The 25201-nt window shown below is 40.2% G+C and overlaps 1 protein-coding gene across 4 annotated transcripts in view; it reads left to right on the forward strand.

Annotated features, from left to right (window-relative positions):
• The first annotated feature begins 3216 nt into the window (after window positions 1–3216).
• Window positions 3217–25201, forward strand: part of ARID4A (AT-rich interaction domain 4A) — a 48987-nt gene continuing 27002 nt past the window's right edge. The window contains exons 1-11 of one of the 4 annotated variants that reach the window (XM_053946116.1): window positions 3217–3303; window positions 3916–3977; window positions 5158–5268; window positions 7522–7587; window positions 8513–8603; window positions 18017–18096; window positions 18196–18290; window positions 18850–18982; window positions 20381–20460; window positions 22167–22243; window positions 23711–23877. In XM_053946116.1, the coding sequence (XP_053802091.1) occupies window positions 3972–3977; window positions 5158–5268; window positions 7522–7587; window positions 8513–8603; window positions 18017–18096; window positions 18196–18290; window positions 18850–18982; window positions 20381–20460; window positions 22167–22243; window positions 23711–23877 (906 nt within the window). In that variant the 5' untranslated portion in view covers window positions 3217–3303; window positions 3916–3971. Of the gene's footprint in view, window positions 3304–3842; window positions 3978–4070; window positions 4257–5157; window positions 5269–7521; window positions 7588–8512; window positions 8604–18016; window positions 18097–18195; window positions 18291–18849; window positions 18983–20380; window positions 20461–22166; window positions 22244–23710; window positions 23878–25201 lie in introns of those variants that run through there. The other 3 variants (XM_053946117.1, XM_053946119.1, XM_053946115.1) reach the window with 3 other exon arrangements.

Below are 25201 nucleotides of genomic sequence, written 5' to 3' on the forward strand. Positions count from 1 at the left end.
AGCCATGTGATACATTCAACAGTCACTTGTTCTGCTGTTCTTATAAAGAGAACTGTAAGATACAGATATTCTAAATTTGCTTTTTCTTATCAAGTGCTACATGTATGGAAGACTTTGGGCAAGACTTCTGGGATAATTATATTCTGCAACTAATACACCAAACACATTTTCAAGTGCTTACTAATTTACTTATAGCCCTCACTTAGAATTCCATGTGACCAATGACCAGTGTCGTGCTTCGAGTGCCTTAATGCTTTTAATTGTTTTAAAATTAAGAAGTCTTTAATTTGCTCAAATGCATATCCCCAGGCAAATCTCCTGTGCTGCACCTACAAGACCTTTGGTACTAACAAAGTACAGATAACCAAGTACTGCTGCTTTGAACAATGATCTAAAAAATGAAATGTTTCTATCTCACAGCATGTCTGTTTACAGAGAGATTAGATCATAAAAGGACTTGCTGTGATTGTCCCACTCTAGAGCTTCTCAGCTGTTAACTCTGTGCAGTTAACACACCAGGCCATGATAAAAAGGCTCACCAAAGTGACCTCCTCTGCTCATTTCTTCCACTCACTCCCACAGTTTCCCTGTAAGGGTTTGCACAGGGGGATGGGGCACAGTGCAAAGATCCAGCACAGCCAGGATGGCTTCAAGTTTCAGAGGTGCTTAACAATGACATTTGGGATGAAAAATTTCAGTACCATGGAGTAACTCTTGAGTCCTAAAGTTCCTATTCCACTGAAAAGATATTTAAACCAAAATTAGAATTTTTTCCTGCCTTGCCAAAAGCACAGTGTTCTCATTCCATGACACCAGACATCATCCTTAAGCTGTGTGAGAACATTTGTGCTGTGCTGAGCACTGGGCATTCTTAGGTGCTTAAAATACCATAAAAGAACAAGTCACCTGTCCTGCTCAATGGCTATACAGAAATAAAGTGATTTTGCTCACAGCAGCTGGGTGGGTGATGTGCCATGAGCCTCCTAATTGTGCTGGCTGTAATTGATACATCCACAGGGGCAGGAGTTTTATGCTAGAAATCAAAAACAAGACCCATTAGTTCCATCACAAACCGTTATTTATTGAATGGTTCTACACTCAGTACAGAGATACAAACCATGCCTCTGGAAAGCTCACAATCCCAGCCAGGATTTCCCAACACATTCCACAGAGAAATCAGAAGTTCACATTCAAATGGAATTTTGGAAGTTTTGTTAACATTTAGGCTAGACATAACATATTCTAAGTCATATAATCAGAGAATGGTTTGGGTTGGAAGGAACCTGAAAAGCATCATCCAATTCCAACCCCCCTGCCATGGGCAGAGACACCTTCCACTGTCCCAGGGTGCTCCAAGCCCCATCCAGCCTGGCCTTGGACACTGCCAGGGATCCAGGGGCAGCCACAGCTGCTCTGGGCACCCTGTGCCAGGGTCCCACACCCTCACAAGCAGGAATTTCTTCCTCATATGGAAGCTCAACCTGTTCTCAGTCAGTGCAAATGTCCTGTCACTCCATGCCCTTGGCCAAAGTCCCTCTCCAGGTCTCTTGTAGGTTCCCTCAGATATTCTCCAGTTTATTTCCTGCATAAAAGAGAACTACAGCACAGAATCAAAGCTCCCTCAACACTGAATGCCTCAACCTTTAGACATTTTGTAGAGATCTTCAACCATCTTGATATTTACAACCCAGATCCAAACACCAAAATTCCAGACCTTTCCTCCGTGCCTTGTCTTGCCTGCAGTCAATTCCAAATAAGCTCTGAGGGCTTTGTGCATTATTAACCCTTCAGAGCTTACCTGCACCACACACCTCTGCTCACTGAACTCCCTAGAAGACTCTCCCAATTTCTCCCAGAGAGGACTCTCTGCCACTTTCCAAAGCATCAGATTTAATAAAAAAAAAAAAAAAAGGCAGAACTTACATAGGAACCACACCTAAATTAACCATCTATTTCTGTCAAATTAACACAATGGTTCCCCCGCTGTTGCTTTAGGTAACCCTGAGAGCTGCCTTTGAGCTCACATTGAGCAGTGTCAAATAGATGCTAATCGCTTTGGAATAAAAATTATAGATCCGTTACTTCAGAATAAAAATTAGTCATCTGTATTACTATAAGCCACAGAATAAATTCTGTATAATATGTCATAATGTGAAATTAAATTTAAAACATTTAGCTTTATTATAGGCTTCGGCCTGTAACTCCTACTTAGTAAAGTCAAAGCTCGTCTCTAAGACTAAACTCTCTCAAAGGACTCCGACAGGTGCGGGTATCCCGCCTCGTAAGGCCACACCTCCAGGACCAGACACTGCAACACCCCCACACATCTCCCAGAAAAAGCCCTCGGCCTCCTCCGCGCTGCTCATCCCCGTCCCTGCCGCGCCTTCCTGCGGAGGGAACCGTGGGGAAGCGCTCGAGCAGCAGGAGCCGGCCGCGTTCCCTCCCCACACGCGTCACGGCGACGATGAAGGGCGGCGGAGCTGCGCCCTCCCCCGCGGGAAGGCGGCGCGGGCCGGCAGCCCCTACCTGCACCCCGGGTGTGTCTCTGCGGGGCGCTCGGGCTGCCCCGGCGGCTCCGCGCCCTCACGGCGGGCGGTCCCGGCGCCTCCATGGCGGCCGCTCCACTTCCGGGTCCGGCCGGGCCCGCTCCTGCGCCATCGCCGCCTCAAGCGGGGCCGCCACCAAGACGCAGCGACGGGGTCGTACTGCCGGGAAGAGACGCGCTGCCGCCTCAGCGGACCTCAGGAGGAGCCTCCCGGCCGTTCCCTCCGCCGATCCCACGGGCGCTCCCGCTCCTCCCTCTCCCCGCGGCCTAAAATGGGAAAGAGCCGCGCACAAAATGGCGCCTGCGACGCCGCGGCCGCCGCGCCTGCGCGCCGCGCGCGCCGGCTCCGCCCCCACCGCCACCGTTCCGCCCCCGCCCCGTCCCTTCCCCCTCCCTCCGCCCGTCCCGCCTCGAGCCAATCACATCGCGCCGTTGCCCTTCCGGTCCCCGCCGCTCGCCAATCCCGTGCGCCCGGGGCCGTGCCGCGACCCAATGGGGGTGCTGTCCGCGGCGGCCCAATGCGCGCGGGGCGTCGGAGCGGCGGCCAATGGGAGCGGCCCCGCTCCCGCCGCTTGTTTATTGGGGCTCGCGCTGCGGCGCGGGGCGGGTCCGCGCGCGCCGGGGGGGGGAGGGGGGCGGGAGAGAGAGAGAGAGAGAGGGGGGGGGCGGAGCGGAGCGGGGGCCGCGCTCAGCCGGGGCCGCCGCCGTCTGCGGAGGGGCCCGGGCGGCGCGGGGGCTGCGGAACGAGGAGTTCGCAGGTAGGAAGGGACGCGCCAGGAGGAGGAGGGAGAGGGGGAGGAGGAAGAGGAGGCGGCGGTGGCGGAGTTGCGGCTGCCGCGCCGCCGTCCCGGGGGAGGGGACGCGAAGCGGCTCCGGGAGCTGCGCTTTAAACCGCCCCCCCCCCCACACACCCGGCCCCCCTCCCCCGCCCTGTGGGAACGCAGGGGCGCGCGCGCCGCCCCCCTCACGCACCGGGACCCTCGGGACCGGGACCCCCCAACTCTGTCCCGGTATCCCCGGGATCGGCCCCCGCGCTCCCTGGGCCGGGGGGCTGCGGCGCTGCGCCGGGGGGCTGCGAGGCACAAGTCCGGGAGGAGGAGGGGGCCCGGCGGGGCCGCGGAAAGTTGAGAGGGGGGCCGGGGCGGGTGGGGGGCGGCGGCCCCTGAGCCCCGCGGAGCAAATGGCGACGTGACACACACCGAGCGCGGGGCCGCCCGGCGGGAAGCGGCGGCCGCGCTCCCTCGGCGCGGCCGGGACGGGCGGCGGCTCCTTCCCTCCGTCCCTCCCTCCGCCTTCCCCGGGCTCCCCCCGCCGCCCCTCGCGGGGAGCCCCGCGCTCAGCCCTCAGCCTCCCCCGCTCTTGTTTTGCAGTGTTGCCCGTGCGAGGAGAAGTCCTGGAGCTGGAATCGCTCACATAACCCTTAAAGATGAAGGTAGGCGGCTCCGGCGGGAGCGGGGATCGCCGCCCTGTTCGCCCGCCGCTCTGGAGATTTCATTTTTAATCGCTCTCCGTCTGGGCACGGCAGCAGCGGGAGAACGCGGGGTTCGGTGCGTGCTGTGAGTGCTGCTCCTGCTCCCCGGCGAGGTGCAGGTGATTTAAAGCTCTCACCGCCGTGCAGGAGCGCTCGGAACATCCTCATCGCCTCTGAGTTGTTGTTGTCCTTCGGGCTCCCGTCTTTAAACGCTTCCTGTATCAGCAGCTGCTATGGCAAGTTTGCAAAACCACAGCTTTTGTCCCGCCTTTGCTGTTGCCGGTTTGCTCAGTACAAAGGCTCAACAATTGCAGTATAATCTACAAAACTTTTCCTTTTCCCTTCAGAGTTGAATGAAATAATCAAGTTATTAAAAAAAACCCGTGCATATCCCATTTTATTTTAGATTCTGCACCCATTTCCTGTCTGTTCAATGTTGTTGTTTTGTCCTTGTTTATCAGTTGCAATAAGCACAGCAAAGTGAAATGCTGAGTATTAAAGTCCAGGTTAAGGAAAACGTGATGAATATTTCTCTTTAAAAATGCACTGGCAATTAAGTTTTAATAAAGGCATTCCAGGAAAGAAAAATAATTGTTAATAGCTGTTTGAACGATTGCAACAGATTTCTCTAGAGGTCTCCTTTTAGTCACCAGGAAAGAAATCCTATATATAGAATGTTATAGACTTAATTGTAAGTTTTGGGATGACACCAATCTCAAATGTTTTAAATAATCTGTGTCACTGGATTGCTTATAGCTGAAAAAATACAGCAGTTGCAATGTTTTCCTTTTGTACAGAACCTACTTGAATTAATAGTTGCTCCTTTACTTTGGTGCCCTCTTTATAAGCAGATCTCCTAAGTATCAGTGAATACCCTCAAAAACATTTCTGGGAGAGGCTGACAATGGATTGACAGGAGGTGTGTGTCAACATCAGTGACAAACCAAAACTTCCTGTAACTTGTTTGTTGGGTTTTTTTTTTTTTTTCCCTTTTGAAGAAGTCTGCGATGGCAATCTCAAGGACAGACAATTTATCAATTAAAAATCCAACAGGTCTAAAAGCCTAGGTGTAAAATGAAATACATCATGATGCAGCTGTAACTGTTAGTAAGAGCTAAAGTTTGTTTTTGTTCCCCTCCAGGCAGCAGATGAGCCTGCCTACCTGACAGTGGGGACTGATGTCAGTGCCAAGTACCGTGGTGCCTTCTGTGAGGCAAAGATTAAGACAGTGAAGAGGCTTGTGAAAGTCAAGGTAAGTGTGCTGAGGCTGCTGCTGGTTTTGGTAAAGCATTGTGCTGAAAGGGCTGTCACAGGAGATCCTACTCCTGAAGATTAGAAAACGTTCATCACTTCACTGTTTTTGCTTTATTTTGGAGCGAAATGTTGGGTTTTTTATTATATTTTGTAGTAGGATGCTGGAACAAAAATGAGCTTTCTTGCTTCTTTTTTCCTGACTGCATTTGTCTTCTGTTTTCAAATGCATCAGTTTCCTAGCAATAAGTTTTGATGTCACAAATACAGGATTATGGCTTTACATGAATAATAAGGAATAAGATCCACCTCTTCAGAAGCAAAAGTTCCATTTCATACCAACTGACACTCTCACTTTCACAGTTTGGAACTGAAAAGGCAATGCAAAAATAAGTCAACAGCAAGAGAGATGGCAATCATTTGTTTCTTAGGCCAGGTTTTAGCAATGCCTAGGGTAATATTTAAATTTTGAGCATCTTGATGCAGCTTCTAAAGCAGCATACCCTGGCTGTAGCTGAATTTCTGTGCATGGATAGTATTGGAACATAATATTCATTCACCTTTTCAGGACTTTTGGAAAAACAACCAAATGACAAAGTTGTCATTTTGGTGTTGTAATACTGTTGTAAATGCCACTATGTGGGAATAAGAATAAAACATTGTTAAATGCAAGTTAAAATTGAAAGTAAATGCAGAAGTTGTTGTTGTTCTTTGTCTTGTTAAAGTCTTCCCACTTCCTACTTTAGTGCCTGCTGTCCAAGATATGTAAATAAATCATTAGTGACCCAAAATCCCCAGAAATTGAGGTGAAAGCTGCTTTTTGTAACTATACATCCAAGCTTTTGTGTGCTTTAATGCTTAGATCAAGTAGAACAAGTCATCAGCCTCTTCAGTTACATATATAGATCATATCACTTTATCAGAGTGCTTTTCATCAATAGAAGAAAATGTAATTCAGATACTGGAGTCTTTTGCTTGTTCTTAATAAGTACTTAGGGGAACTTGTGGTGTTCTTTGAAATGTGTTTTAATGAGAAGCTCTGTAGGAAGCAGCGTGCAGGTCTGACAAGCTTGATTTTGTCTGCATCTTTGGTCTGGTAGAGTATTTAGCCTGTTAATAGGTAGGAGTTTCTTTTTCTCATTAGAATCAGATGCTTTATTACTCCACGATAAGATTTAGAATTACATGAGGCTGCTGTGACTTGGTGGAAATTCCTGTCACTGGTTCTCAATTATAACAATAGAAGTTTTAACAAGCTAAGCCTGATACTGTAATTAAGAGTGTGTAGGCACACCCTGGCACGCTTGCCAAGAGTGCAAAAAGTCCAAAACGTCTGGTAGCCTTTTCCTGAGCAGCAGGACAGCCTGTATTCATCCCTCTGCAATTTTTATTTTAAATTTTGTATCAGCATAAAGTGCATTTTTAACCTGAATGTGTGTTAATACAGCTGCTGTTTTGGCATGCAACTGGTGTTGTGTTTAGAAATACAGCTACAGTGTAGTCTGTGCTTGGAGAATAATTGAGGGAGCCAGAAAACTGGACATCATTACCAAAGCAAGTTTCTGGAACTTTTGGTTCCTGAAAACAAACAGAAATTTTGGATTTTTTAAAAATTAAATTGTATAGGCTGGTGTTCACTCTGTTTCCTTGCTGTTCCCTTCTAGAATGTAGGATTTAAAAGAGTTTACTTACACTGTAACTGATCCTTACTTTCATCACATGGGTGGTGTTCCACATCTTTGCCATAAAAATTTGCTCAAGGTGGCAGAAATGCTGTTATCACAGCCAGTGTGGTGATTTTTTGATACAATTTTAATAAAGAGGTTTTTATTTTGGTTGTAGTTCAGTATTGAAAGTGTTGTCAGTGAAATGCTACAGTTGAATCAGACAGAAAAAAACCCCACTGATTAATCTTCCCATCTGGAAGCCCAGTTCCAGGTTTGCCCTGGATTGTATCAAATTCTAAACTCACCTAAAAATGTATTTTCTTTGCATTGGAATGACTGGTGTTTGATTTGCCCTGCTCTTTAATGATGATGTTTCAGATTAAAAATTAAATGTCGTACATGGGGCTTCCTGTCAGTAAAATTTGCCATGCCCAGTGTTTTCTGTTGAGTAACATTTGAGTCTAATTGATAATCTTAATATGGATAATAAGATCTCTCTCTATATATATATATACACATTTTCTTGTGGTTTTTGTGTGCTGTTAAGAAATCAGATGTGTATTAAAAAGTTCATGAATATCTTTCAGGTGGTCTTGAAAGGGGATAACTCAACTCAATTAGTGCAAGATGACCAAGTGAAAGGACCTCTAAGAGTATGTATATTGCATGCCTTCCTTTGGTAATCACATACATTTCTAAAACTCTGAAATGTTGGTGTTGTTTAGGTGGGTACCTGTTCTTCAGAGTTGAAATCAGCAGAAGGAGGCTCATCACTTTAGATTAGATGGGTTCTGAGGAATTAGTCTTAAGTTTTGTAGCTATTTATGCTTCTCTCTGTTTTGTACTTGATACACAGTTTTGCCTGCTCAGGGATTTTTGTATCTTCTCATAAAATGCAAAACTTCTTATAAATAATGAAACATTGAAACTTCTCAGAAGTAATTAACAAACCCGAGTGCCAAGCCTCTTTCAAGTCCATTAGACAAGAGTAAATACAATTACTCAGTGTTTTAGAATAGTTAACGTATTTTATATAAAAAGGTGTTTGTTTGTATTTTCATTCTGTGTAACAGTTGTGTGCTAAAATGCAGAGCTGTGTTATAAGCACTGAATGCAAATAGAGTTCTCCAGAGAAGGTCATCTTGCTTGTATTTGTCTTTTCTGTGTAGCTTCTGCAGGAACACCAAAGCTGCTACTGAAATTCTGATCTAGCTGACAGTAGAACTGTGTTTAAAGTCTAAGAAATACTAGTAATTGAATGATTATCACTAATGAATTAATGACTTTGGATATTTGTTTTCTATTGATCTTTTATTTCTTGAGATGATTTAGATGCTAAATTTAGATGTTCTGAGTTTCTCAGTGCTTTAGTGTCTACTTGTAGTTCAGCCTTCCTGCTGAAGGACCTTTGTTCTTACCTGTAACTAAACAGGGTCTTACAATAACTAAACTTTCAAAGCAGCATTTAGCTAAATGGAGTCTTAAAAAGTAAACCTGGCTTGCTGGGAGGATCAATGTGTTTTTATCAATTTTCTGAGTGTGGGCTTCCAGGTAACCTTGAGCTGCTCCTTGTTGCAGGTTGGAGCAATGGTTGAAACCAAAATGCCCGATGGATCTTTTCAGGAAGCAGTTATCAGCAAGCTGACAGATGCCAGTTGGTACACTGTAGGTGAGTGGCCACGTTTCATTTATGGGCTGTAATCTTTGAACAATGTATATATTATATACAATATAAGTAACAATGTCAGTAATTACACCTTGTTTTGCACAATCTAAGATAGTTTTTGGAGGGGACTTTTTTTTTAAAGTTGTCCACATCTGGATTCCTTTTCCATTTCAAGTAGGATAATAATTAATTGTTGTTCAGGGAGGCTTTTGCACAGGTAATTGCAGGGCTGAATAGTCAAGTTTTATTTGACACAATGTGCCTGTAATGATAGCGGTTGCACTCAGTGAAATTCAGAATAATTTTTGCAGATTTTAAGACATAAACCTTGTAAAATCATTCTTCCAGCTGAAAATCTGTGGCATGAAATGAATGACTGAAATATATGAGCCTCCTTGCACTGTATGCAAGCTTGTACACAAGGAAAACATGGACAGGAGACAGAATCTATTTCTTTTTAAGAGAAGAAGCAACATACCACACAATAAAATGAAAAGAGGAGACATTCATTTATAATGTGAATAGCTGTTTCTGTTAATAAAATTTTCAAGTAATGATCTAAAGTAAAATAGAAAACTACTTTTCTTCTCATGTTGGAGGCTCATGTGGTGCTCAGTTATTGAAATAGAAAGTTCAGAATGCAGGGTCAGTGAAATGCCAGTGTTGAACAAGAATTCATTGTAAGACAAGTTTCCTCATTTTCAATAATTCTGATCTCCAGGTTTTTCTGAAACAGCTTTAGAACAGAATGACAAAACTCAGGAACATTCAAGTAATAGTACATAAGCAAATACAAAAGGACAGTATTTGAATCAGAGGGCTTTGCAAGCACCCATCCTTTTTTGCACAACTTTCTTACAGCAGTGGAAACTTCTATTCCCTAATAGTTGCCTAGAAGGAACATGCTTCTGTTAATTGTCCTGTACATGCTACTCTTGGGCATTGCTTTGGAGATTAGGATTTGTAAATTTAAACTCTGTGTTTCTCATTAGCTGCCTTGGGTACCAAATCTATTCAGCTTTACTTCATATTCTTCCATTTTCTCTTGAGGAGTCCTCTGTCCCATGAACTCTTAATCATTTTGGTTCATTAACCCCTCTTTAAGATTTAAATAAGCTATTTTCAGTAATTCAGCGTTTCCTTTGCAGTAGGTGAGGTTATGTTGTCTTTGGTGGGATCAGGATAAAGCTCTGCAGATAATTTGGAAGGATTTATTGCTTTATGATTATTATTGTTAGTGAGTGCTTTAAGCTGGTTGACAAAGCTCACTGTTCCTTGCCTTCTTCTTCAGGATTATAACATTGCTGTAAAATTGTAGTGGATGTCAGGTCAGGGAGGAAAGGCAGGATTATTTTGGAGTGCAGAAGATTTTAAATCTGCTTAGTTTAGTACTATGATGTGACATACTCGAGGTAGAGCACTGGACCTTTAACTTCTCTTTATATTTTCAGAGGTTCACCATTCTGTTACAGAAGTGATAAGAAACACGGTCTTGCACAATTTCATGTTTTATGATTTAGCACTTTAATTGTAGAACTCCCAAGTGATTTCAGTTTTCAAGTAGCACTTTCAGCTAATTCTGTTTGAATTTGGGCCAGAAGATATTTGTCTTCTTACATTTGACATGTGAACTTTAAATCCTTTATTTGGGGGATGAGTTTTGTCTGTGTTTTCTTTTTTTTTTACTTTTTTTTTTTCCCTTTTCTTTTGAGCAGTGCATTTCTGCCAAACAATCTTTACTTGATGAGCAGGAAATTTGAACAGTGAATAAATGCTCTGCCCTGCATTAATGGATTGTTGTTTATATTTAACAACTTTTTGAACTCTCCCCAATTATGTAAGAGAGAAATCATGCATGCCATGATTTTTACTTCACACATTTATTTAAGTGCTGTTCCTCAGAAACTTGAACCAGTGGATTAATTAACTACGGTAATTTTCTTTCCCCAAATAATATTTTTTGACAGGCAGAGTGGAAAAAATACATTTTCCACATGCAAATGTGTTATGACTGCTCGGATTTTGTAAAAGTTTGGAGCTCAGGAGGGATTTAAGTAATTTTATGGTAAATGAACATGCAGAGCTGTTACATGGTGCTTTAACTATGAAAATACAATTGTAATTGTTGGATTTAGATCTTAGGAACATTTTTGTTAGTTCTATGTGGTGGGTTGCTTGTTGGAGTTGAAAGCACAGGTAACATTAACCAGAGGAAGCAGATCATCGAGTTTGCACTGTGGTTCTTCTGCAGTTAAAACTGGGAAAGTGTTTTAGGTTGAGTACAGGAATACTGACATGTGAAAAATAAGCTTTATCTTCAGCCTGCTGCTTCCATTGTGTCTTTGCAGAAAGTTTTGGATAGATATGAGGTGTATATTTATGTTGCTTGTAAAGCAAACAGTTGAATTGGTTGCTTTTTAGTAGCTGGTGGGTGTGCTGCTCCACAGCCTCCCTGACTGATGCAGTCACAGCTGAAGAGCTGAGAGGGAAGTGGATTAACCAGACTCCAGGTTTACAGGATGCCTTCCTGAACGTTTTGGGATGGAAGGTTTGTATTTCAGTAATTTGTGCATCTCCATTTATTCTCTGTTACCTAACATCTCTTTCTTAGTGATCTGAAAGCAAACTGCTCTCTGGCTAGTGAAACCAGTAATATATACAGGCAAACATTTTCAGAGTATTAAGTACAGATGTGTGAAAAATGCCAAAACAAACTGCCTGCGTGCCTAGCGAGAAGTGATGATGTTCCCTTTTGCATATCAGTTTCTCTGTTTCATGTAGGGATGTAAAGGAGAAAAGTCACCTGAAACAGTTTTGCTTTGGTCAATAAATTGAACCAGTGGAAGTGCTGAGTTTGCTGTAATAGGCTACTTTGCCACCACTATAATGCAAGAGCCACAGTGATGATCAGTTAGTGTATTTCAACAGTATCTCCTGTCTGTTAATGGTGTTCATGTACCCAGAATAAACAAGGCTTTATTTTTATTGTGGCTTCAACAGAATCACTTTTTGACCTCTTTTTATATGACAATGATGTTAATCTAGCCATGCAGTCCTATTGAACATTTCAGCTGTGATTTGGAAATACTTTTGAAATTACCTTTGAAATTCAGCTTTTCAGTATAAGCATGTAAAGAGGCAAAAGCTGTTTGGAGTGGAAGTTTAAAAGTGTCTGGGAAATGTCACCGCACAAGGCACTCCTCAAATCCAAAGTGGTGTGACACTAATAGGGGTTTAAGTTCTTCGGATAACAAATGGTTCAGTTGGACCTGGTGATTTTACTAAGTGATTCAATGATTTGATGATGTTTTTCTTTAGAATGCTGTTATCTAAACTGAACTTCTTTAATTTACAAATTACAAAGTGCTGCATTGATGCTTTTGAAGTGCTGAATATATTGTTAGGTGATAATTGCATAGAACTAAAATGGTCTGTCAGATCTGCTTTAGCTGAACAAGGTTTGAATTACAGTTTACTGAGTATACCATGCACCTGATTCTCTGTTAACTTGTAAAATGCTTCAGGTAAATACTGAAATAATGTCTGAAATGCCTGACAAACAAAGAAACCACAAGCCAGACCACACCTTACAAGGTGCATACTTGTATTTTCCTTCTCACACTCTGCCTGGAGTCTTACAAGCATTACCAGAATTTCAGAAGACATAAATCCTTATGTAGATGTTCTTTGAGGAAACACTCTTCTGTCACCTCTGCACAGAACTAGAAGTGATGTAATATATATATACAAGTGAGAAACAGGATTCCATTTGGGCAAGCATCCAGGAGCTGCTGTTAGAATGGCCTGGTTTGCCCCATGTAATTTCTCCTTTGAAAAAACTCAGGGCAGTGATTTGTGTCTGCTTAGGTCCCTTTTATTATGTAATATAATTTCTACAACTTTAAACAAAACCAGATCAAATATATTGAGCCTTGTATTTTGCTAGGTAGACTAATGGAAAAGTGTTTCTAAAGAAAGAAATAAAAAAACATGTATTAACTTTCAGTAATATTTCCTGTGGAATGAGTAGGAAATAGGAGAGGGAAACAGTGAGAGGTCTTTGCAGTTTCTAGCAGACCTTGCTGTCAGTTATTAAGATTTTATGTACTGTTTAAAGTGAAAGGGAATGTGATTCCTTACTTTTTGAGACTTATGCCTTTCAGACACTTCTGAGGCACCTCAGTGAGCCCCACAGCTCTGTTGGTGGCTTCTTCCTCTCGTGTAATCATGGTGATAGTTTCCAGGAAATGCTGAGTTGAGTGTGTGCTGAGAGGAGTTAGAGACCTGGGTGCTTGTTCTGGGTATGAAGTGTAGTCTGAGCCACCAACTGCATCACTTCGTGTTTCTGTGGTGGTGAGGTCACGGAAATGAAAGATACTGAGGATTTGGTTGTAGTAATCTTGTATGTTCCATGGATTTTGAAAATTCCAGTTCATAATGTTGAGGATATTTATCAGCAAATGAACCAGCATTGATGTTCTGGGACTTTAGGAGCAGGGTTGCTGACAGGAGCTATTTGTAGTCACATTTTCCTATTTTTAAAAGAAGTTTTCTTCTGATGCTTTGTGGAGATATTTATGCTAAGAGGGAGAATAGGCTTGGTCCTGGGTCCACTACGGCTGTAAGCTCTTACTCCAGGGTGCTGGGAGCTCTCAGTGCCCCCAGAGGCAGCTGAGCTGAGTCCATCCATGCCAGAGAGCTGTTGGTTTGTCCCTCCAAAGCTTGACCAGTACCTGTCCTGTGCTGTGTGCCAGGCACTGGCCATTCTGCAGGGCTGGTTTGACCAGTTCCCAGCATCCTGTTGAGCTCCACGTGGCAGAAGCATCATCTCTGGGCTGTGCATGTGTCATCCAGGAATCCAAAACCACAGGTGTTTGCCTCCACTTGGCTGGTGTTCTCCACCACCATGACCCACCATAAATTTGTTCTTTTTAAAATTTGCTGGTGTGGATTTTGAGGAAACCCCGTATTTGTCCAGAGCCCTTCCATGGGATGTGCTGTATAAGTACACCTGTAGCACATAAAAATGCTGCAGTAGCTCTGTTGGTTGCTCTCTGGAGAATCTAGAAAAAAAGAACAGCACTATGTGTTGTGTTTACGCATGTTTAGGGAACAGGTGCAAGGAGGAGCAAGATTTTGTAGTGAAAAATAGTATTTTAACAGTAGAACCTTGTGACAAATCAACTGGATTGAACCTTTGCTTTTAAAACCACCTTCATTACTATGTGAACTACATGTTAAAAATACTTTAAAATTGTGTATAAACAATATTCTAGGGAAAGCAAGGAGGTAGATTTTTTTTCTCTAATCTCTTTATGTGTAACAATGGTAAGATTAACATTTCAGAAAAATCAGTTTCAGGCAGCAAGCTTTTGTCTGTGAGGTAATAGCTTGCTACGAGTAGCCTCAAAGGCCGCTCAAATTTCCCTGATTTCTGGGATATTTCAAATATATTTTTGTAAAAGGAATTTGGGCTCACTTAAAACTATTTTAAAAATAGTAAATTTGAGTTGTGTGGTGTCTCAGCAGCACAATACAGTGCAGTACTTGCTCTTAAGTCCTTTTACAGTGATGAATCAGTAGTACAGCCCTTGTCTACAAGGCCATTCAACAAAGACTGCACAGCTCCTGGTACTTTGTATATTGTTTCCACAGCTGAATCCCAAATATCTGCAAAATCTGCACACATTAGTCAAGCTATTCCTAGACAGCATCTCTTGTAGTTCATAAATTGCTGCTTTGCCAGGCAGCCAGTGAGAATAATTCAGTGTGCACAGTGACACTGGAACAGCTTTAATTTGTGGTACGTACTTTCATTTAATCGTCTTGGTGACTTAAAAGTTTCTCAATGGGTTGGGAAATGACAGAGAATCGTTTCCTTGCAGTGCAGTGTAGAATCTAATCTCTCTTGGTTTGGGCAGCAGCAGCAGTAACACAACTTGTTGGATTTGAAGTTTGCAAGATGCAGCCTTGAGGGTTGTTTTCCCTGTGCACTTGTGTGCCACAGAGCTGCCTTGTCCTGGTAACACTGGTGGCTCTGTGGAAGTCATCTCGTAACTGCTATGAGGATGTTCTCTCTAGAGTTCTGCTCTCTTCTCCTTTTTCTGTCTTGGTGGTTTTTTTTTTTCCTTAAGTATCTTTATAATATAGCTATATATATATTTCTAAACAAGATGTAGTCAAACTGATCTGTAGTATTTCGTGACAAGCTTCTTCCCAGTTCCTAAAAATGATTTTGATTAGTTGGCTGGTTAACATTATATATTTAAATACATGAAAACCAAACTTGAGACAGCCTTATTGTAAAGACAGGGTTAGTGGATTTTTGCTGATGGTGTATACAAGTCTGCTATAGACAGGAAATGGAAGATACCAGCTCATCAATAGTGAGTTTAAAGTTGCATTTTTGAGGTACTTAACTTCTAGTAATTTTTTTTTTTTTAGCTCTTGCAAAGTGTTGTATTGATCACCACTGAGAAGTTTGTTTTTATTTTTCTGTCCTAAATTAGGGTCGTGTAGATTTTCACAAACAGAAAAAAAACCCAATTCTGTTTCTTTCCTATTATCATAGACAAGGTCGAGATGCAGAAAAATTCTGAAAATTTCCATTTTATTGTCACTGTTTCAATATGCTCTGTATGGAACATATTGGACTCAGTTCTTGGGACTAGACCAAGCATTATGGCAGAGACTGTTCCTCCAGGTTGTGCTGCTTACTCATCTCTTCTCCCCTTCTGTCAGTGTTCCTCATTAAGGAGCATGTTTGGAAGAAAGGGCTGTGCCCGGCAGAAATGTCGCTTTTCTTCCCTTCCTTCCCCTGATGTTCTGTTGACTGTTCGGCAGCAGTGAGCAGTTCCCTGGCTAGTTTGTATCCTTCCCTTCCCTGAAATCAGCTGCTGCACCTTGTTTCCCCAGCAAGCCCACTGCAAGATGAGGCAATGCGAGGACCTCAAGGACTTCTGCTTTTTCACCCTTGTTTTTTTGGAAAGACAGGACAGTAATTTCCTCTTTAAGATGAGAATCGTGACACTGTAAACACATCCTTTGTGTGTGTGTGGATGGGGAGATGTCTCCTTGTCTTCTGTTTCTGTTTCCTGCCCTCTCCCTGCCCAGTGAATCTTCCTTATAAAACACAACCTTTAGGACTTTTGCTTTTGAAAAATTTGGAGTTGTAGCAATAACCTGTTGAAGGAATGAAGTAATTGATACAAGTTATTCAACATTAAATTAAAAGTTTTTAGTGTGATTGTTAGTTGTAGGTATTTTAGCTAGAGTTAAACAACCTTGTTTCTGGATGAGATTAAAAAGAGGGATGAATTTGCAGCTTAGAGTGTATTAACTTCTTCTGACACGACTGTTATCACAGCTTCAAAATATCTCATAGCCAAAAACTGTGCCATCTGCCTTACTGCTTATATTTACAGAATCCTTAATATTTGATAGTGTGCCTTGGAAAGACATTCCCTTAGATCCTCTAGGACTAGCATTAAAGAGTCACTCACAGGGTCACATGAATATGAACAGTACTTTGGTGTAGCAGATTTTTCTGAAGAGTGAGATGGAAACCACAAGGCCTATTTAGTTTAAGAAATGCTTGTATTTTTAAAGGTGCTGAGTTTGTCAGTGTGAGTTTCTGATTGCCCTTTCAATAATGCACAGTCAAGTGTTTTCCCTAGAGGAGAAGCAAGTTTGAAGTAGCTACAATTACGAAATAGTTCAAGCATCATGATTAATTGCAGAGACTCCTTACTTGGCTCCACCTTAGTAACTCAAATAATTGATATTTTTGTATGGCAAATGGTGCTATCCTTTCTCTATTGAAACTTATTAAAATGATCACTTATGTAGATAAGGAAATCTTTCTGTTTATGCTGTTCTTTTACACTTTGTTGTTCTGCAAGGATGTTTTGCTCTAATTTCTGCAGCTATGCTGGCAGTTGCAGGTACTTTGTACATGTCCACAACATAAATTGTTACTCTTGATAGTCATAATTTCCTTATGTGTCTTAATTTGAGTTAAGTGTATTTTACTGAGGGTATTTTACTTAGCCTTCAGTATTTATAACATTCAATCTTTTAAGTATGAAAAACTGCTATATGTCATCTGCTTTATGAACAGTTTATTTGCTTTATCCCTCTACTGGACTAGCTTTAAATAAAGAGATAGAGCTTCCAATTTTAGGGATAATAAATAAAAAGAAGCAATTTAGTTCTATTGTCAAGTATTAGGTTCTGTTTGCTTTTTATCAATATAGTTACTTGTTGCCAATCACCAGCCATTTGTCCCCTAAAATTATTATTCTTGAAAATTTAGTAATTTGAGATTTTTGGAGGGGGAAAAGTTAATTGTTTTGTATGTACAAGTGTTCTAAGCCATTAAGATAATTTGCTAGTGGAGCATATGGAGCATACCACAGCAGTATTTACTCTGAAGATGGAGGAACCTTAAAGCTTATCTTATACAACTTAATTAATTTTATAAGTATGCCAAAATTACCATACTGCTATGCACAGCACTTGAAACTTTCTTTAACTAGTGCACAAAGCCTGTTTCAAGTAGTTTAAATATAGAGAAGTGTTCTGTTCTGTACTTTGACCCTATACAAATAAACTTGTACCTTGCTGGGATTCCAGCCTGCAGGCACCTGGGCTCTGCTCTTTGCAGTCAGGGGGAATTGGTAATTTTGCTTTCCTTCTCTCCAAGGAAATTTTCATGAAGAGGTTTTATCTAAACTGAAGAGTAGTTCTTTCTCAGGCAAAGCTTGCAGTAGTAGCCTCATAGTGTTCTAGGCTTCTTCTGCTGTGTGTTGATGGAAATTGATGGAACTTCCTATTCTTGGGATATAACACAACAGGATGTGTACTAAATATTCCTTATGAAGTGTCAGACCTGGAATTGCAGGTTTCCAGTATATTAATCTGTTTTTTGAGATGGCATTGATAGTGTATCAGAAACTTGTTTTTCTTTCCATTGATTATTTTGTGGAATTGCTCATAGCAAGAGGAGAAGTAAAAGGTACCATATTTACTAAATGATGATAAGTAAGGAAGAAATGTATAGGGTAGGAAAAAACTCCACAAAACCAAACAAACCCCAGAGATTGCTAGATAACAGTAACTGGTGTGCAGCCAGGCCTGTGGTTTGAAAGGTGCAGTTGTATTGATAAGAAGAATGTCTAAATTACACTGACTTGCATCCAAAACCTTACTTTGTCCTGGCTTGAATGTCTGTGTGAAAATCTGTTCCAAGACTGAATACTGAATACTGACTTTCCTTTTGCTTGGGGACTAAAGAGTGAGTAAATTAGGCTTGAAAGTGATGTTTTAGGGAATGTTCTTGATTGTGAGAGAAGCAGTAGATTTGGGATTGAGGTCTGACCAGCTTGTGCTGATGTGTTTTCTTGGCTTCACCCTAGTTTTTGATGACGGTGATGAAAGGACCTTGAGAAGAACTTCATTATGCTTGAAGGGAGAAAGGCACTTTGCAGAAAGTGAGGTAAGACAGTGGTGGACATGGAATTAAAAATATAGATAATTAATTTTTTTTCATAGCAAGATACTGCAAACCATTGTTGTTTCTCCCTTTTCCATGCAGACACTTGATCAACTGCCACTAACCAATCCAGAGCACTTTGGAACTCCAGTTATTGGGAAGAAATCCAATAGAGGGAGAAGATCTTCTCTTCCTGTGTGAGTTCTGAGAGTGTTCTGCTTTTCCTTTGTGTTCTTTGCTAAAACTGAAGCAGTCCCATTGAATGAATGCTCTGTCACCTGAATTTTGTGCACAGATGATAGACATGGTCATATGCTGGCAATACTGTGAAATTGAAGGGTTTTTTCCCTGTAGTATCCTTAAGAACACTTATGCTTCTTTCATCTAATAGGAAATGTAGGATTTTTTAACCTTCTTGATATTGAACACAGTGAAAATAAAATGTGCTTTTTAATTTTTGGGGTAGAGAGCATTTTTCTTTGTTTCATGTCTGTGCACAATCAAAACCTGAGTCATGTCTCCAATTCTAACATGATGCTGTTTTAAAATACTGGTACTAAAAATTCATACAAAATTCCTCTTACTGAGTAAGTGCACTTAATATTTAAGTGTATTTCAAGCAATTTCAGCTTTTAAAATTATAACTGTTTTTGAAGCTTTGCAAAATAGGAAGGAAAATCTTGTTGTAAGCTCTTTTTGGTTTTCAAGTAGTAACCTCAGACAAACTTTAAAATGTTATACATTTTGATAATTCAGTACTGAAGATGAAAAGGAAGAAGAAAGTAGTGAAGAAGAGGATGAAGATAAGAGGCGCCTCAACGATGAATTGCTTGGCAAGGTTGTGAGTGTGACTTGTAATTCAGAGAAGGCAGACTGGTACCCAGCTTTGGTGAGTTCCTTTTGCAGCAAAGCTGTGAATGCAGTCAGGCTAAGCTCTACTCCCATGTTGGCTAAAAATACAAGTGTTTTGCAGTATCTCTGAAGAGTAGGAAAGCAGAGATTAACATTTATGTGTAAGTTGGTTTCATGGCGTTAAAGTGTTTTAGAACTGCATACAAAATGATCAGTGTGTAATGATACTTTTCTTCTAGAAATAAAATATGTTAGGATTTGCACTCCCAGGCAATTTAACAGGATCTAGATTTATGAATTTTGATTGTAGTGGGATTTAATTTTTTTTTAATGTAATTGTCTTTTTCCCTAAACTTTCAGTTTTATGAAATACTGATTCCTTTGATGCTTGCATTTCTACCAGTGGTCAGTTACTCCAGGAGCAGATGTTGGTGCTTATTTTTATCTGACTGTCAATAAATGATACAGCTGTTCATTGCCACTGCTGATAATAAATATACATTAAATAAATCCAAGTTCAAGTAGACCTGTATTGTAAAGGCAGACACTTTACATCTTATTGATATACACGAGAAGTTTACATGTGCATATTAAAAGTTGCTTTCTGTAGAAAACTTTTTGCTATTTTCAGACATGATGTAATGTAGGGTGAACAGTTGACACTGCCTTATCCACCTGTATGTACCTCAGTTTAAAATGTGGTATTATACATGTTCTGGTTGTAGCTCCCTTTAGTAATGACAGATTTTTATTTAACATGGTTCTTAACTGGTGGGTTAAGTACTTCGAGGTCATATATTTGCATTTAACATTTTCTACTTGCATATGATCTAGAGCAAAACATAAACTTGTTCTGTTTGTGGCAATACAAATACTGCAAATGCATTTTTATCACTTGCTTTAGGCCTAGAGATGATACTGCTGTGGAAGGATGTGGTGGATTTCACAGTGGTTTATATTATCCACACCTCAATAAACAAAACAAACCAAAAAATCACCTTAGTCTCAGTTTAAATGACAAAAATCAGAAGCTAGTATAAAATAAGTGGGTTTGTGACTTCTTAAATAGATACTTTTAAAAAATTTTGTGTGAACAAGGACAAAAAAACAGAGTGAATGAACAGGGTCCTGTGATGTGACCTCAGCAGATTTGTTTTCAAATGAAATTTTAGATTTTTGCCTTGTACATAACAAATCAGTAGTTTGGGGTAAATTGCTTCTTGAAATTTGTTGTTTGCCTTAGTAGTATAAATGGAAGTAAGTTTGTCTACCCAATGCTGAAAATACAATAGAAGAAACAGAAAACAGGAATTTTCCTGCAGTCTGTCTTTCTTTCCTTTCAAGATCAGACATTATTTTGTTTGTTTTTGGCGTGTGGTTTGTTTGGGTTTGGTTGTTTTTTTTGGATAAAGGAATGTTTTATTTGACTTTTCAGGTTGTGTCACCGAGCTGCAATGACGACGTCACCGTGAAAAAGGACCAGTGTTTAGTTCGATCCTTTGCAGATTCCAAATTGTAAGTGATAGCTCACTTTGGTTAGATATCTGTGGGAGGAAACTGGGAAACTAATCATACACTGCTCCTGAAGATGTTATTTCTTCCAAAAGGAAAGGGTACAGTTCTCTGTAATGCTGGATGGACACATTTGGCATTCACAGTCAATTTCCAGCTGACTCCTCCTTCTGTGCTTCCTCGCCCTTCTTTCCATTGTGTGTAACAATAAGAATTCATTGAATCAAGAAAGTTTCTGGTGCATCTTCATGTAAAAATATCAACAACTTAAAGTGTAAACACCTGGATGTTTTTCCTTTTTTTTTAAACGTAATTTCTATCCTTTAAATTGAGTTTTGGTTTTACTTATTTCCCTTTCTGACTTAAATTACCTTCTGTATGGGTGTCACTTGTAGTAGTTTGGGTATCTACCTCATTACCTCCAGTGCCCAGATGTCCATAGGTGTTTAGATAGTTTATAAGGGTTCAATCTATTTTTTTTAATAGAAAAGAGAATTCAAATAGAATTACTAATGAAATGTTTACAGAATCTGAATTATATTCCTTCAAACAGAAAGAAAAGACCTGTTAGTCCATCCTCCACTCCAAAAAGGGAGGAGGAGAGAGAGACAGAGATGTGTGTCTTACATAATGAGTAATGTATTCCTAAGAGCATGAAGACTGTTTTTGGGGTTTTTTAAAAGGCTGCTCCCCTTTATTTCTCTTCATTGTTATTGTATTGCATCTGTGGTAACACATTGTAACTAAACACTTCCTTGCCAAAAGCCGCCTGTCACCCTCTTTCTTTCAGTGAGCAGTTTTTGATTTTTGATAGCCATGATTTTCAGTAGATTATTTCAGTTGATTACTGAAATGTATTTCAAGTACCTGAAGACTTGGTTCATTTTGGCCTATTCATGTGGTTATGTCATCAGCCTTCTGGATAAGCCTGGCTCTGTACTGAAGGTTCAATGTTACTGGTAAAACATTCAGATCTGCTCTGTCTGATTTTTTTTCCCCTCCCCATAGCCTAATAGCTTTAACTTCAGAAAATGGCAGCCTCTGATTCATGAAGTTTTACTCCAGATTTTCTGAAATAACGAAAGAAGGAAAAAAAAAATGTGTTAGACTCACTTGTAAGGCTCTCCCTGCATTTTGGTTAGGATTTCTCTTGTAACTCAGTGACTGAATATCCAGTATGACTTTGGAACAGAGCAAACTCCATATGTTTTGCTATGAGAACACTTTTGTAATTTAAAAATTAAAATCAACTGTCTATCAATGCAAATCTGTGAATTGGCTTCACTGTTGTTCTGTGCTAGTAAAAAGGCATTTTGAAAATAGAGGACTTGATTCTGTCCTCTTAGCTAGATCCTTGCTTTGGAGAGCAGCTGTTGATTCTTGTACATATTTTCAGTTTGGAAATTTTTTTTTTTTTTTTTGCCTGCATGTTTAACCTTTGCAAATTTGTGGAGGTTAAGCAATTAAAGGACATTTACATAGTTTTCTTAATTACTTAAGGATGCTTTAATGCCTGGATGTCAAAGATTGGAAACTTACCCTGGGTAACTTACTCTGGAATTTGGACCATACAATAAAAAGTGCCTTAGACAGTTGTTAGCAAAGACCTTGCAAGTAAATGATAACTTGAAAATTTTAGAAATTGCTGTTTTTCTAAGCCAAATGCTTGTTTTTCTGTGATGTAATCACAAAACCTTATTCTTTTACAGTTACTCAATAGCAAGAAAAGACATTAAGGAACTAGATCTTCAAAACTTACCAAAATCAGAGTCCTCTCCTAAGAAAGGTAATTTAGAATAAATTCTAGGGCGTTTAAAAGAAGTAATTTCATACAAAGTTTCTTTTAACATTTGCTGATAAATGACCTTTTGATCTCTGATAATTGCTCTTGGATATTTTGTAAACAATTTTAAATGGGAGAAATTAGAGAAACTTTGGATATAGCTGTGTCTAGTAGAAATCTTCTTTATTTGATTTTTATTTCATTGGTATGATCCAGTCCAAATTTGTGGAAAATGAATAGAGTATTTTTACTGTAGTCTACTTGAAGTGTCAGTGAGCAATGGAATATATAGCTACCTCTCCTAATGCTAAAATTTTGTGCTGTTGCTCAAAATACTCTGTTTGCTTTAAAGATATCCAGACAGCAAGGTGTAAATGTCATACTAACAACAGTCTGTGATTAATACTTAATTTTAAAACATAATTACAGAATTGGATGGATGAATGGATGGGTGACATGGATTCCACAATCCATCAAAACATGCAATGTGTTAAGGAGAAATGTTTTGATAGTATTTATTAAGAATCATGATAAAAAATGCCACCCAGCAACAAAAAAATCCCCACCCAACAACAACAGTATCTGGTTTGAGTAAAGGTGTGCAGCAGCTCCTTAGCAAGTCAAGATTTAAAATGCTTCAAATGAAAGGTTGAGGTGGTTTTGATTGATTTGTCTAGTATTACATGATTTCTCTCCTCCTTTGTTCTTAATAGCTGTTTCACAGTACATGAACTTTAGAACAGCCAAAAAAAAAAAAAAAAAGCAGATGCCAGGTTTGAGATAAATTGAAGAAAGGGACTTGTTTCCTGTGCAGAACATAATTGGGTTGTGACATTCTTTGCTACAACTGAGTATTTTGGAACCAAAGATACTAATGGATTATGGTTTCAAAAACAAAACAAAACAAAAAAAAAAAAGAATTGAGATCAATGTCTGGAGGTTTTTCTGTCAGCAGTGTTAAAAACTGGTGCCTTTTCTTCTCTGGTAACACTGAACAGTTCATTGCAGTATGTTCTTCTTTTGGGTGTTTTTCTGGCTCCTTTATTAAAGTCTTCTGTTGTGACTGAGGGGCAGATTTTGAGGTTATCTGGGTTTGTTTTGCTTTGTTGTTTTCCACCCTTGGAGCACCTTTTAAAGGAAAAGAATTTGAGGTATTTCCATTTTACAAATGTAACTTGTGCCTGTCCCATTACTTCTTTGCTCACTAACACGTTTTCCCTCTGTTCCAAACATTAATGTCAAATCTCTTTGGGCAGTGCTCTTTTTTCTTTTCTTTTTCTTCTTTTTTTTTTTTTTAAATATAAAGTATGGTATTTTGGAAAGAGCAGAGAAAGCCATGGTTCTTGATCTGTGATGGATTCATGGTGTTTGAGTTGTTGTTGTGATTTACAAGAAGGTGAAAAAGAGCTATAAAATGCTTTGTGACTGAATGCTGCAGCTGAGGTAAAGCCAGGGCCCTTTCCTCTGTAGGGCTACAGGAGGCAACAACGTTTCTCAGCACCAGGGGAGTTCCTCGGAACTGGAAAATGGACATCAGTGAAATCCTGGAGTCCTCCAGCAGTGATGAGGAGGATGGAGCTGCTGCAGAAACTGATGAAGAGGAACAAAAAAGAGAAGAGAAAACAGAAGAAGTAGCGGTGAGTCTGGACAATTTCAGTCATTTTTCAGGGATAATTTAATGACTTGCTTGCCTGAAAATCCTGCCTACTATTCCAACATCCTATTCTCAGACTCAGCTCACTTCAGTGTCTTTGCAGTCCTGCTCATTTTCTCTCTGCTGCAGTTGCCTCTGTTGGGATTTGTGAGCAGTGGCAGGTTGCCTCCAGTTAGCAATCTCAGAAACTCATTTCCAGGCAGAGAAGAGTGAAAGGTTCTGGGTCAAAAGAAAATGCAAAACTAAACAACTTCTGTGGAACCTAATAGTAGTAATTCCACCTTAAATACACTATCTTTGTATTTTTCTTTTGTAATTTCCTTTTGTAGTTTTCTTTGTATGTGTTAGAACTCTAGGTATTAAGAATTTTAAACTTTCTAGACTAAAAAACACAAACCTTCAAGAGAGCACTACATTTGACCTGAAGCCATAGAGAAAGCTTCCAAAATTAATTAATAACACTAAAATTATGAGTATATAATTTAAATAAAACATTGTAATATCACAAAATAAAAAACTTAAAGTTGTAAAATATAGCAATATATATGAAACAAAATAAAAATTTTAAACCAAAAACTAATCCTTTTTCTTCACCTTATTCTTCATAAATTTAAATAATATTTTATAATTAAACAAAAAAGTCTGCATTGTGGACTTCAAATAACTAATTATTAAACGAAAAATAATTTAATTATCATTTCTTAATTAAATAACCTTAAAAATCTTTATAAAAATAATTAACCATTTTATAACTTATTAATAAAGTACTATAGAACTCATGTACGTAGATTATATAAAAGTTAGTTGTTTCAGAAAACAGTAGTGTGGTTTTAAAAAAAAAGATACAAAAATTTCAAGCAAAAGCAGGAGGTTGACTGAAACTATGAGCTGATTCACAGGGCAGTAAATGCTACTTAGGAGCAGTACAGGACAGACCTTTGTGCCTGTTAGGTTGGGAATCATAGAATGATGTGGTGGATGGACTTTCTGTCTAACGTGCCGTGGCTTGTCCCGACTGGGAGAGGAATTCATGGAGAAAAGCCCTGTGGAGAAGGGCTTGGGGGTTCTCATGGATAAAAAGGCTGGATATGAGCCAGCAACGAGCGCTCGTGGCTGGGAAAGCTGAACGTGTCCCGGGCTGCCTCAAGAAAGGGATTCTCCCCTTTGCTCTGCTCTCGTGAGACCCCACCGGAGCACTTTGTGCAGCTCCAGGCTCCTGAGCGCTGTGGAGGCTGCTCCAGCTCCGGGGCTGGGGGAGGCTGGGAGAGCTGGGGGTGTTCACCTGCAGGAGGCTCTGGGAGAGGCCT

Source organism: Vidua chalybeata, chromosome 6 (genome assembly GCF_026979565.1).
Source record: "Vidua chalybeata isolate OUT-0048 chromosome 6, bVidCha1 merged haplotype, whole genome shotgun sequence".
NCBI lineage: Eukaryota > Metazoa > Chordata > Aves > Passeriformes > Viduidae > Vidua > Vidua chalybeata.